Source organism: Panulirus ornatus, chromosome 58, assembly GCF_036320965.1.
Source record: "Panulirus ornatus isolate Po-2019 chromosome 58, ASM3632096v1, whole genome shotgun sequence".
Lineage (NCBI taxonomy): Eukaryota > Metazoa > Arthropoda > Malacostraca > Decapoda > Palinuridae > Panulirus > Panulirus ornatus.
In genome coordinates, this window is record NC_092281.1 from 18,535,629 (window position 1) to 18,550,241 (window position 14,613).

The following is a 14,613-nucleotide window of genomic DNA, read 5'->3' on the forward strand; positions in this document are numbered from 1 at the left end:
CCTGGAGGTTAGAACTTGAAACCTGATGGCCTTAAATGATCCCAGCAGTCGACACGACTAAAGCCAAATGACCAACTAATGAGAAAAGAAAGGGAAGGTGGATAATCTAAAGGCAAGGCCAGGTCTAGGCCAAAGACAAGATCCGTGCTAGGATAAAGTCTGGCGAGTCTTCACCATCGCCCATGCTATTCTTGCATCACAGTAGCCTACACGCAAGCAACGGTGGGATCAGTAGAGCATATACCATGGCTTTTAATCGAGAAACTTTCGTCAACTTTCAGGTCTAGAAAGGATATTAAATATTGAATAGAATAGAAAATTAGATATATTTTTTCGTGTCTTTCAACAGTTTTATATATAAACTTTGTTAACTACGACAGTAGGATTCGTTAGTGGGTGGTTGATCATGGTGTCGTCGCTACTACCTGCTTCTGGTAGGTGTTGAAGAATGCCTGCTTGGCGGCCACCACCTCGGCAGTGTCGGGGACCTGTGGTGAGGATCCAGGTACGCCGGCGGGGATGGTGGCGGCGACTGGGCCGGTCCATTTGGCCTGCACGGGGGTGACAATTTGGACGGGAGCTTCGGCCATGGGAGCGGGTTGGGGCTGGACAGGGGCTACGGCCTGAGGGGCAATACCCACGGTAGCAGCCAGCTGAGCTTGGTAGGTGTTGAAGAATTCATTGCGGGCAGCAGCAACCTCGTTAGTGTTAGACACGGGGATGATCTTACCATCAATGCCAGCAGGGATGGTGGCAGCCAAGGGGCCGGTCCATATTTGCTGGATGGGGGCGGGGATGTTGGCCTGCTGGGTAATAGCGTTGGTCTGTGGCTGGGCGGCGGCCTGAGCAGCACGGAAAACTTCGAAGAACCGCGCTTTCTCTGCCGCGACCTCTGGGGTGTCTCTGATGGCGGGGAGAGCAGAGCACACACCCAGCACTGCCAAAACAACCTGAGGGAAGGAGATAACTTTTGAAATATCATCTTTATTACGTGAATAATCATTGGGTTTAGAGTAGTGTCTTGTATGCTTTTGATATGTTAGTCACGATGTATTTTTCTTATAGCAGACGCCATGGCTGGCACGGGAAAAAGGATTTTCGATATCAACTTAACAAATATGTCTCCGACACTTTTTAACTTACTTCATGTCTAATCAAGTGATGTGATGGTTGAAATCATCATAATCTTTACGTCTGTGAGAACTTCATGCCACATTAGTGTCGTGAAGGTGTCAAGAATTGAAGGGAAAGGGAGACAAATTCGACAAAGCGTTAAGAATTGAAGGGAAAGGGAGACAAATTCGACAAAGCGTTAAGAATTGAAGGGAAAGGGAGACAAATTCGACGGTGTCTTTTCCCAGATATTTCCACTTGACATGGCACCGCCGCAGGTGCAGACCAGAAGTATGCTTACAACACTAAAACTCTCTTCTCTCAGAGAACACAACAGTGCGATAGTTACCAGAGCCCTCATGATGATGGTGTTTGTATGTGTAGGGAACCTTACTATGCTGAGTGAGGACCTGTGGCTTCCCTTTATACCCGAACATCCAGCAAGGTCACCTAGGGCCGGTGTTGCCACCAAAGTTAATTGGTCTAGGTCGACCAGGCTTCCTTCCGGGTGAATGGGCGAACGTTGTACCCCAAATTCTGTTGGACACTTGTCTGTCTCTCTCTACCGAAAAAGCAGGTTTTGAATATTGACCGTTACGTTCTCATGAGCAGCAGGGTCATTTTTCATATGATCATGTTTTTTCTTTTTCTATAATTGATTGTCTCGTTACGACATTTGTACGTTACACTGGGAGGTTACCTGAGACGGGAGTTTTTCGTACACCTTCTTGCTATTAAGCGTCAAGGATATACAACTATGTTTCCAGATTCTCCTCAAGTAAACCCAGATTGCATCAATGGTTAGTATGAGGAGAGGATTACAGTCGGGAATATATAGATTTGATAATAGCTGACATAACACGCCACTGTCTGAAAGGTCGGACGTTAGGAATAGCCTTCACTGTTAGATATCTGATGAACGTTTCTTTTTCACGTGTTTAGGACAAGAAATACACATTTGTGGTACCAGTTATTGAGAATGATGAGACTTGAATGTTATTTTACATTCATTACAATCATCTGAGATTATCCTGTTTAGTGAAAAAAAAAGGCATCAAAATTAACGACACTTTATGACTTGAAAATGCTCTTTGAGTTTTCGTAAGTCGATTAAAACATGTGAGTCTTTATAGATTGATTAACTTATCCTTTCACAATCGACAGATAAGCTTAAGTCGAATGTGATTCATAGTTTTATTTTCTATACAAGCTGTATCTTGAAAGGTTTAATTATGATATAGGTAAGGAAGGATAAGATATCTTATTTTCCCCTATCAGTTTTATTGAACAGTGACAGTTACCCATCGAACATCAGATTTGCTATAGTCGACATGGAATAGAAAACGGTAATCGTCCTCACCCCTCAACACAGACACACACTTCCCTCCTTCTACGGTGACTCGGCAGTCGTCCCTTGACTGAAAGTGTAGCACAACTCGCTCACTCAGGGGCTGTTAGCACAACCCGCTCACCCAGGGGCTATATGTGGAGTAAGAGAGTAGATATAGCCCTGTAATCACCTCCAGCGTATGAGTAAGGTATCCAAGGTTTTCGAACTAGTGGTTAGAATTTGATGGCTTCGGCCGAAGTAACCTTTTGGCAGTCGCTGGGCTCAAAACCCCAATACCCAACCAAAACCATCATTCTTTAAGAGCTTAGAACGCATCGAAGAATTTCAATATTTTCTATTGATTGTCTTGACTTGTCACTGTGACTATGTGTAAGGACCCAGGCAGATTAGAAGACCGGTGCTCAAGGAACTCACCAAATTGCTCTGAAGAACGAATTAATGATACACCTCCAGAATCCACTTTATGGGAACTCTTGCACCTTCTAGGCTGCACGCTTATCAGGAGGAGGGGGAATGATGGGTTCCTTGTGGAGTGACAAGATCCTCAGCGAGATTGTACTTTTCGCCCACCGACGTTGATGCAGCCTCGGTGAAGGTGACTTTTTTACTTGTGGTGAAACCACATGCGGGTAGAGTCCGGTATTATATATATATATATATATATATATATATATATATATATATATATATATATATATATATATATACCTGACATTTAAGGCCCATTACCTCGTCCGTTGGAGAGCTAACGTTAGAAATATAACAGAAGGCAGGGTTCAGGTCACTATTGTCAAGGGTTGGGTGATCAAGGGCAGAGATCGAGTGGCCAAAGGCAAGGGTCGGATGATCAAAGGCAAGTGTCAGGTCGTGGATTAGCTCATAAAATTGTACATGTTAACAGTTTATTTAATTATGAAAGGATCTAATTTGTATATGCTTAAGGCGATGTTGAGATTATCATGAAGACTGTGTTTAAGGAAGCTAGATACTGTAACGTTTTTTCTACAACTGAATGACAAGGTACAATTTCTGAGCGTTGTTCCAGTCAGTATATGCAGGAGTAAACACTTAATTCTTGTCCAGCACGTACGCTATACTGATGCTCTTTTATTCTTAAATTCAATTATTTTCCTCTTTGTCCCAAGTAAATTATATTGCAGTCCATGCAAGGTATCTGGTAAACACAACCAACTGAAATTCCAGGCCATTTTCTCATTGTCTTGCTGTTCTTGAATGCAATAAGTAGTTTGGGCATTTCTAGTCAGTTGTTGCGATACGTTAGTACTGTATTTTTTTTTTTTTTTTTTAGTGTTAGTGAAACTTAAAGCAAGTTTGAAATTAAACGTTGAAGTGAAAAAAGATTCTGAATGCTTTGGGGCCCAAACATGCAGTAGGGTGAAAGGGGTGCACGGGATAAAATGAACTGAAGAGAACTGGAGTACAGGGGTCGACTTGTTGTCAATGGACTGAATAAGGGCATACGAAGCAGCTGGGAAAAACAACGGAAAGGTTCGCAGGATCTTGTGGAAAGGGGAATGCGGTTTCTGTGAATTATACATGACGGCTAGAGAATGGATATGACCGAAGGAAGCCTTTTCTTTGTCTGCTCATGGCGCTGCCTTGCCAGCACGGGAAGCGGAGAACAAGTAGGAAAGAATATATATATATATATATATATATATATATATATATATATATATATATATATATATATGTGTGTGTGTGTGTGTGTGTGTGTGTGTGTGTGTGTGTGTGTATGTATGTGTGTATTTTTATATGTGCTGACAATGAATCAACACGAGCCAACCTGGGGTTGGACCTATATGGATTCGAATCCTTGGCGAGGCGGTCGGCTTGCACTTAACCCAGGTTCTTGCAAGAGGATTAAGCAGCATCTTTGCTGTAGGTTTCTCTTGTTATCTAAGAAAATGATAGAAATCCTGTGAATGAAGAATTCTTTCCTCATCTCTATAGGCACTCTTTTGTTCCTGTTGTTGTCTCTCCTAAACGCTTGTTATGCCGTAGCCTAGCACATACCGAAGTCTTCAGACGTCTTGTCCTCCCCGTCTTCTTTCCATTGGTGACTGATGTACACGAATCCATACATCATCAGTAACTGACGACTGTGTATGTTGGTGACAGAACCCGACGTTCTCTTGTGGAAATGGTTTGTCTCGTTCGATGTCTTTAGAATGTCTTGCGTCGGTTGGCATTATCAAGTGATATATATATATATATATATATATATATATATATATATATATATATATATATATATATATATATATATATATATATATATATATATCAGTATCATACAGGAATAAAGCTAAATGTTACACTGACTTCATAAAGTGTTATTTCTTTGAGTAGACTCTTCGTTAGCTATTATGGCCCACTAGATGTGTATTGTCTGTACGTACTGATGATATGATGAAGAATTTTGAAGTAACTTAAAATCATAAAAAATCAACAACAGTATCATCTACATAGTTTGTAGGGAAGAGGAGCATTTTCATGACGCCAAAGTAGGCCAGAAGAATATGATCGTATCTTGCACGTCTTGCTTAATCAACGGTAGATCACCTTAAGTCTATAACCCAGGATCTGTTACTTTATTTCCTTCCCTTCCCTTTTCTTTTCTTTCTCTTCCTTACCACACTCCAGAGAAACCTCTCTCCTGAATTCTTCAGCTCCAACCCCCCAAAAAAAAACAAACTTCCTTTCCAGTCAGTAATCATTATGAGAGATATTCATAAGCATTACGTCCAGTCAGCGTGACTCAGAGGGCCATATATGTAAAGTTTACATAGAAGGGGGAATAGGTATGGAATGATGAGGAATGAGGAGGGCAGTCTTAAGACTATAGAAGGCCCGTGCCAGACTGAGGCCTGGCGGGTCTTCCAACATCATCCATGGCATTCTAGGATTACAGCTGCCCACACGTATGCAACGTTGGTAGTAGTGAGGTATAACATGGCTTCTTATCAAGAAACATTACTTACTCGTATAGTCTAAAAGGTGTATGTAAAAAAGAAAACCCTGGATTTTATAGATTTTTAGGTATATTTCAACAATATTAGATCTATACATAGTTTATAACTTTCACAATAAGGTTCGTTAGTAGGCTGGTGATGCTGGTGCCGTCGCTACTACCTGCTTCTGGTAGGTGTTGAAGAATGCCTGCTTGGCGGCCACCACCTCGGCAGTGTCGGGGACCTGTGGTGAGGATCCAGGTACGCCGGCGGGGATGGTGGCGGCGACTGGGCCGGTCCATTTGGCCTGCACGGGGGTGACAATTTGGACGGGAGCTTCGGCCATGGGAGCGGGTTGGGGCTGGACAGGGGCTACGGCCTGAGGGGCAATACCCACGGTAGCAGCCAGCTGAGCTTGGTAGGTGTTGAAGAATTCATTGCGAGCAGCAGCAACCTCGTTAGTGTTAGACACGGGGATGATCTTACCATCAATGCCAGCAGGGATGGTGGCAGCCAAGGGGCCGGTCCATATTTGCTGGATGGGGGCAGGGATGTAGGCCTGCTGGGTAATAGCGTTGGTCTGTGGCTGGGCGGCGGCCTGAGCAGCACGGAAAACTTCGAAGAACCGCGCTTTCTCTGCCGCGACCTCTGGGGTGTCTCTGATGGCGGGGAGAGCAGAGCACACACCCAGCACTGCCAAAACAACCTGAAAGAAGAAAAATCACTTTTGAAATATCAAATTCATCACGTGATTAAATCACTCGATTCATACGAGTAGCTCAAATGATCTTGATATGTAAATCGATAACTTTTCCCCCTCCCGCTCTAGCAGACGACATTTGTTTGACACGGGTAGAAGATACATGCAACAGTAACATCTTAAGTATATGTATTGAATACCCGTAGTAAGTGACTGCAAATCAAATCTAGGCATGTGATGGTTGTTGGTTATAGCATCTGTCCGTCTGTGGTGAAATCCATACCACATTCCTAGATCGTTTAGAAAATGTAGCCAAAGAAACAGAGATTCGACACGGGGTCACTATTTCACAGCTATCCTGACTTGTTATCGTACCGCTGCAGATGCAAACCATAGGTATACCACTAACACTTGAAGTTCCTCCTCAAACGAGACACTTATTATAGTTACCAGAGCCCTCATGATGATGGTGTTCGTGGGTAGGGAACCGTACTATGGTGAGTGTAGGGATCTGTGGTTTACCTTTTATACCAACCGTTCGCCAAGGTCACCTATGGCCGGTGTTGCCATACAGGTTGATAATGGATCTAGGTCGACCAGCTTCCGCCATCTAGGTGAATGGGCGAACGTGTAGGTAAAGTTTTGGTAGACTCTTATCCGTCTCCGGTGAAAGGAGATGTGGAATATTGGCTCCGTCTTGTTATGCTTCATCAAGTTTTACGATGATTAGTTTTTCTTTCATGATTATGTATGTGGCAAGTGTGAGGCTATATGTGACTGAAATGTATTCTTAGCTAATCCTCTCTCTAGACCTTCTTGGTTTCAAGGGTAGAATAATTTATCATCACATTGAAATTGCTTTTGATAATTGGACTAGGCTATATTTGACATGGCAAAACATTAATCATATATAGATCTTAAAAGAAAATGTAGTCCAGGTTATCATCTGATGAAGGACTGTTGTCAAATGCTCAACACAATTTCATTGTCATGATCTGAGAGAGATATTACAGGTCAGTACACATTGATCCTGGTAACACCTAATGATTATCATTAAACTTTAATCTAAATCGAGACATCTTTGTAGTCATGAGAATGAGCCCGTGGAATAAACGATACATCAACACAAAAACAAAAACAAAAAATACTCCGACTTGAAAATGCTCTTAAATCCTCTTTAGTCGAGTAAGACATATGGATATAGAATTAATCGAAATTTCCTTTCGTATCGAAAGGCGAAGATTAACTTGAATGTAAAAATTTTTTTTTTTTTTTGTACGGTATTATCTTTTAAAAAGATCATTGAAAGGACAGAATCAATATATTTATGATATAAGTAACTCAGGAGAGCATATCCCATTTCCGGAGGAACTTTTATTCGACAATGACCATCAGTTATCCATCGTACAACAAGTCTTTTAAAGTCGACGCTGAAAAGAAAACGGTGATTCTTCTCCTCCCACGAACATCCCTTCCCTTCCCTTCCCCGTACGGTGGTGACTCAGTAGTCACCTCTAACGTCAAGTACAACAAGGTCCGCTCTGCTCTACGTCTATGTCTCACACATGGGCCACATGCATAGTGAGAGTGTATGTGGTCTTAGAATCATTCTTTTTAACACCCGAAGAGAAGTTTGTTTAAGATTCTTCGGTGAGTGAATGTTGTAACTTACGTTAACGGCCTTGATGACCTTGGCAGTTGATAGGCCTAATGCCCAACCAACCTTCATCTTGACACAACACATACATACTCTTAATGGAACCCACTACACTTCCACACTCGCTCACTCACACAGAGAGGCCAACTTGATCCCACAATTCATTGAGCCCACGGCCAGGTTTAACCTTAGGAATCTTTACACACATTCGTCCTGATAAACCAGTTCATCATCGTCTTCGAAAGACGGACATCTCTCCTGCTCACTTTCCCTTTTCTGCATTTCTGCTTTTGTTCTCTCAAGTTCTTTTGTTCCTCATTTTACCATATCTTCCTTATTTGTCCCTTGAAACAAATATTGACACCTTAAAGTCAAGGACCGTACAACCACTGAGAGCATGTATGGTCTTAGAATTATCTTGAACGGATGCTGAAGGAGTTCGAACGAGCTGAAGGAGTTCGAGGTAGTTTTCGGTTGGTTGATTTGACGTTGGCGGCCTTAACGATCCTGCCCGTCGTTAAGCTTAAAGATGAAACAACCAGTCAACCTTATTATAGAATATACGATGTTTATCATGTTTATTATTATTCCCGTTATTATGTAAGCCCTAGGATCCTTTGACTGGGATTCCTGCGGCTTCGAGACTGTTCTTCACGTAGACGCTGTCCTTATTTCTTTTTTTTCGTCCACTGACGGTGATGCGGCGTCGTCCAAGGTGACGATCTCGCGCACGATGTTGCCAATGAGAGGCGAAGGCTGTTAAACACAACACACACACACACACACACACACACACACACACACACACACACACATACACGATTCCTTGCCCAGGAGTCCTTTTCATCTTTACGTAGTTCCTGCAGCGCTCAGGAAGGTAGCCACGTCCATTGGCCCGGATGAAAGGTCATTAAGTGTACTGATGCGTCGTGTGTGCGTCTATGTGCATACATAGAGTGCAGGGACTTCAGTTGTAAGTGCGCGGTGCTTCTTCTATGATTAGTTATATCGTGGGTATGAAGGGTCCTGGAATTTGTTTAACTACGTTTGTGGTGTGTGTGTATAAATATATATATATATATATATATATATATATATATATATATATATATATATATATATATATATATATATATATATATATATATATAAACAATTTGCTGCACTAAGAACTCTTTTATGGAGCTCCGCAGGGCACAGGTTTTCGGCCACGTCCACAGGGTGGACTCAACAATGAAAAAGTCTGATGTGTGTTTGTCTATGTAAAGTAAGTGCGCGACAGTCAAACGTCTTCAGCATATGGGATGCCTCTAGAATGGAGAGTTCCTCGCGTTATGGTGGATTAGCGTTTGCAGTGTTTTAGAGATGGGTGGTGCTCAAAGCGCAGAAGAGAAAGTATAACACATATATGTCTGGGGGGAAGTAGTTTCTGATGCCTGTCTTCATCTGGTGAGGTGGTGTTTAAGACAGGGTTTGTGAGGGTGATTGTTTAGTGGTCTTTATGCCATTTCACTGTGAATGTGTTTTGTCAGCACTGTGTTTGTTGAAGAGGAGGAAGGGGGGTCATCTGTGAGCATATGCTACTAAAGTATGAAGCATTTGGCAGTTGGTGGTTATTTGCAGAGTGGTTTAGATGAAAAGCGTCTAGTGCTGTTGCAAAGAAATGGAGTGACAAGAATGTTGAAGTGGGACTGTTTTGGAAGAAACCTTGTTTCTGTGAGCAGGTGCTGTGAGTGCTTTGTGGTGACTAGGCAGATGGTGATTGTTTTGAGTACACTCTTTCCTGTGGTTTACAGTTTTGTTTTGCTTGCCCTTTTTCTTTACATGGTGGGTAACCAGGCAGGTTTAGGGTAGAAAATATGAATGTATTCGTAGAAAAGAGCAATGGGTCTTTTTTCCTATCCAAATTTAGTACGATGAAGTGGTCTGGTGGTGTTTATATTGTTTGTTACCTTTGTGTTGATGTACGTAAGTGGTACGGGATGTGAAGGTAATACAAGTGTCGAATGCGATGCCTCCCATAAATGAATTGTTGGTTTGTTGAGTGAGAATCATTGATCCCTCAAGGTGACAGGAGGGTATAGGTTTAATTCATGTCTATATTGGGGGTTAAAAATGAAATGAATATCGATGAACACAAATCCACATGAATATAAATCATTGGTGACTGTGTGTGTGGTTGGTTTTAGAACCCGTCATTCTCTCGGATCGAGATGGTTTGTTCTCTTATTTACCTTAAGTGTGTTCCTTGTGGTACGCGTTTGGCTGCCATGAACGTACCTCAACCATCGTGTCACACTGGCTTCATGAAGTCATGTCACTCTTCACCACAGCGAGCTCTTAGCTGGCCAGTTTGTACCCAACCAGTGAATGTGTATTGTCCGTACACACATGGAATATGTATTTGGCTTTACAGCTTTAACTGAGTCTTTGTTTACCAGAGTATTGCAGTAAGTTATGTATTGAGGAGCACCTTGTCATAAAGCCAAAACAGAACAGTCGAAAATGACCTTAACTTAGTAGCCTGACGATGAAGTACCTGGGTTGAACCTCAGGCCCTGTTATCTTCCTCCTTTCCTTCTCTTTTCTTATCTTTCTCTTCCGTAGTTGGTGGGCAGCCACCACCCGTAGTGGTGGTACAGCCCGCCTGGGTATCGCGAGGGAGGGTTAGTGACTGCGGCTGCACGGTAAGGAAGGATCCCATTGGCTGTCAAGTTTCACTCCTATGTCCTAGCTTGCTGTGTCTTTTGTTCCTGCTTCGGCCACGCATGGACTCGCTGGCAGTCAGTCCACAGAGGTATAAGCTCTGCGTCTCACACCTGACAACATGTAACTCACACAACTCTTACTTCGTAACTCTAGGTTTTCCCTACTGTGAGTGGTACGTGTTAGCCATGCCCTTTCGTAGAAAGTAGTCATAAGATCTCGAATATAGGTACTTACTCGCTAAACACCATAGAGCCTTTGAATAAACACCTAAATTACTCAACTCCCCAAAGCCCGTCCCACATTCATTAATAATAAGGGAAGATATTCGTAGCTTTGTGTGCAGCTAACGTGACCTGGAGGGCCAATGTGCGCAGCGTAAATGTATCTATATGGCTTGAAGAAAATTATTTTGAACGCTTCAAGGAAATTCATGTGTTCAAGCTTTATTCTATTCTTCTGGTGGTTATAATCTGAAACCTGGGGGCCTTAATATATCCGGAGGGCAGTGGCTAGGCCTCAGGTTCAATTAACCCACCAATCACAGAAGGGATGAAGGGAGGGAGAGGGGATGTGGACAGTCTAAGGACAAGGTGCCATTCCAGGATAAAGCCTAGCCAGTCTCTGACCATTTATTACTCTTGGGTCACAGCAGCCCACAAGTGACAATGGTATCAGTGTAGCGCATCGTGTCATCTTATTTCTAAGTTCTTAAAGGTGGATTAAAACTTTGGATATTATAGAAATGTAAAGTATATTCTATAAGGTTTTTATAATTTTCTCCATAGATCTTGAAGCCTGATTTTGACAGTACGGTTCATTTAGACGGCAGGTGATGGTGGTGCTACCGCTGCTTCCTGCTGTTTGTAGGTGTTGAAGAATGCTTGCCTGGCGGCCGCCACCTCGGCAGTGTCGATAACCTGAGGCAATGCTCCAGGTACGCTGGCGGGGAGGTCGGCGGCGTAGGGACCATACCACTTGGGCTGGTATGGGTTACGTTCGTTGGCTGCCTGAACGGCGGCAAGAGCAGCTGATTCAATAGTTTGGAAAACTTTGTGGAAATTAGCTTTCTCTACCGCCACGTCTGGGGCGTCCTGAACGAATGGGAAAGCCGAGCACACGCCCAGCACTGCCAAGATAACCTGGAGGAAAGACATATGTTAAACCAAGATAACTTGGAGGAAAGACATGTATTAAATCAAGATAACTTGAAGGAAAGACATGTATCAAGCCAAGATAACTTGAAGGAAAGACATGTATTAAATCAAGTAACTTGAAGGAAAGACATGTATCAAGCCAAGATAACTTGAAGGAAAGACATGTATTAAATCAAGTAACTTGAAGGAAAGACATGTATCAAACCAAGATAACTTGGAGGAAAGACATGTATTAAATCAAGATAACTTGAAGGAAAGACATGTATCAAACCAAGATAATTTGAAGGAAAGACATATATTAAACCAAGATAATTTGAAGGAAAGACATATATTAAACCAAGATGATTTGGAGGAAAGACATTTATCAGACCAAGATAACTTAGAGGAAAGACATATATCAAACTAACTTTAAATACCGTGTTTGCTCCAGTATTGATAAGATGCTGAGTGAGTGAGTGAGTCTCTCTCGTATTACCCCTGACAAAGATGTACATAGAGATAAATGATCATATAAAGCAGAATGCCTAATATTTGATCGTATGAAAGGCGTTCAACTAGCAGAACTTCCCTTCCTAGAACTCGATCCGGTGTATCAGTCATAAGAATTGAGAGAGTGTTAAGCGACGTACATCAAAAAACACAATTGGCGAGGTCTGAAATGAGGTGGTTGAATTCATTTGATATCTACTGTAATGTTGAAATGCGAGTCTTCCACGACGTATATTGTTAAGCTTGCGCTCAATGAGGCCAATATGCTCCTCTTCCTTCTGTGTTAAGCAGTGGTCGCCAAAGACCAGCAAACACCTTTAAGATACTTATAACATTTTGCCTCAGACTCGGAATATTCTGCCTCCATAACTCTTCACCCTTGTTACTGCTACTTGTCTTTCTCCTTTTTTACCTGGTTGACATCCGCGCATCAGCGTCGGGAAGGTACAAACATGAGGCCTTATTATGCACACATCTCGTGTATTACTCTCGTGAATATTGTACCGAAAACCATAGTCTACCAACCACAGTCAAGCGTTACAGATTACTCCATGATATTTCCTCTTAATATGCTCATGTTCTGTTGATCAATGAAGAACAATGGCTCATCCTTCCACACAGTCAACGAGCAGAAAACTCCTCACAGCTTTTAGTAGTTCCACACGTCTTACCTATTCGCAGTACCCTCCATAAAGCATCTCTGTCAACCGTATCAAACGCTTTCTTCACACCCATAAATGCCACGTAAACAGTTACTCTTTCTCCAAGTGTTTTTCTCACGTACATTCTTCAGTCAAAATGGGGATATTCGGAATTCGTCAGTGTTGTCGGTCACTAGAATTCAACCCAATCATGTGATGGTTTAAATCAAAACTAATACATTCGTCCGTGGGAGAATATCAAGAAGAAATGACACAGAAAAATATTGATTAGAATAAGTCATCCCTTTTTGAGAGAGATTCACACCTAGTACAGTACGCAGGGAGATACTGTAAATCAAAAGTACTATACTAACAACACCAGGCGGTCATCCTCAAACGAGACAAGAGAGATAGTTACCAGAGCCCTCATGATGGTGGTGTGTGAGTGCAGGGAACCGTACTATGCTGAGTGTTGGCTTGTGGCTTACATTTATACCCGAACCTCCTCCAACAAGGCCACCTGGTCCCGGTGTTGCTGAGCGAGTTAATCGCTGTTGGTCGACCAGCTTCCACCAATCGTAAGGAATGGACTATCGTGAGGCCACAATATGCTGGACTATCATACATTTCTGGCGAGAAGAGATAGACTAATATTGACGCTTCATCATATAATCCAGCTTCGTCCCTTAGAAAAATTTTGTGGAAAGGAAATAAATACATATTTTGATATAACAAGTATGTTTCCTTCTTTTTTTTGGGTTCATTACATTATAATGGCAAATGTGAAGGTATTCGACGCAGATGTGGTCTTGATAAATACCCCCAAGACCTTCTTGACTCAAAGGTCAAAGAGCTCCATCCGTGTATGTGTGTGTGTGTGTGTGTGTGTGTGTGTGTGTGTGTGTGTGTGTTGTTTGTGTGTGTCCAGCCACACATCGTATGAACTTATTTCCTCATAACGGTTACATGATTACCATTGCAGGAGGAGGTTATCTCTCTCTCTTTGACAACCACTGCGATATGTTGATGATGAACGAAGCATAATACTGTTTCGAAGCTTCGCCGGATACAACCCAGTGTTCGTTCATGTTGTTCGATGACGAAGAATCGTCTGTTTCCCATCTGTGCTGCTGGAAGGCTCTCGCTTCATGGCTGATAGGGATTTTTGCAGGTCATCATCCATCACTTCAGAAAACAGATTACTGATGATAATCAGTAGATGCTGAATTTGGTACTGCGTATCTTGATACCTAAATATATACAGATCCTGTTTACCAACACCATGACACTTGCAAACAAACAAGGACCTGAAGACGTATGAAGTTGATCGAAGTCAGTATAGCGTGTGACACCTTTTTGAAATGTAGAGATTGATTTTCATTGTGGTCAATACAAGATGTAGATTACCTTCAAAATAGTTTTAAAAAGCTGTTATTCAACAGAATATACCTTGTAGAGGATTTACCAAGTGAACAGCACGCAACCAACAGTTAGATTTCATAGATTCAGGTAATGGAGGAATATATATATATATATATATATATATATATATATATATATATATATATATATATATATATATATATATATATATATATATATATCCCGTTTTCTGGTGCTGAAAGACGATCGACGGGAGAGACTCTTCCTGGAACACGAGCTTAACTGCCGTAGTCCACCTTAAATGAAAACGGAGGATCCGTCTCCCACACATACATGACCTCCCGTTCGTTGACTTTAGAAATGTCGTCATCGCTCCCATACAACGCATCGCATCATCTCGTGAATACGTAGTCGTCGCACATGTAATAGTAATTGCTTTCG

At 42.1% G+C, this 14,613-nt stretch overlaps 3 protein-coding genes across 3 annotated transcripts; all 3 read right to left on the reverse strand.

Moving 5' to 3' along the window:
* Positions 1 to 307: 307 nt before the first annotated feature.
* LOC139766789 (cuticle protein CP1499-like) lies at positions 308 to 1,515 on the reverse strand. The gene is made up of 2 exons (XM_071695708.1): positions 1,463 to 1,515; positions 308 to 950 (listed from the first exon to the last, which is right to left on the reverse strand). Exons 1-2 carry the CDS (start codon positions 1,472 to 1,474, stop codon positions 405 to 407), a joined length of 558 nt encoding a protein of 185 aa, XP_071551809.1. The 5' UTR covers positions 1,475 to 1,515; the 3' UTR covers positions 308 to 404.
* Positions 1,516 to 5,511: 3,996 nt separating this feature from the next.
* LOC139766790 (cuticle protein CP1499-like) lies at positions 5,512 to 6,641 on the reverse strand. Its single transcript, XM_071695709.1, has 2 exons — positions 6,590 to 6,641; positions 5,512 to 6,145 (listed from the first exon to the last, which is right to left on the reverse strand). The coding sequence occupies exons 1-2, from the start codon at positions 6,599 to 6,601 to the stop codon at positions 5,585 to 5,587; spliced, it is 573 nt and encodes a 190-aa protein (XP_071551810.1). The 5' UTR covers positions 6,602 to 6,641; the 3' UTR covers positions 5,512 to 5,584.
* Positions 6,642 to 11,237: 4,596 nt separating this feature from the next.
* LOC139766607 (cuticle protein CP1499-like) lies at positions 11,238 to 13,360 on the reverse strand. The gene is made up of 2 exons (XM_071695465.1): positions 13,208 to 13,360; positions 11,238 to 11,644 (listed from the first exon to the last, which is right to left on the reverse strand). The coding sequence occupies exons 1-2, from the start codon at positions 13,217 to 13,219 to the stop codon at positions 11,324 to 11,326; spliced, it is 333 nt and encodes a 110-aa protein (XP_071551566.1). The 5' UTR covers positions 13,220 to 13,360; the 3' UTR covers positions 11,238 to 11,323.
* Positions 13,361 to 14,613: the final 1,253 nt, after the last annotated feature.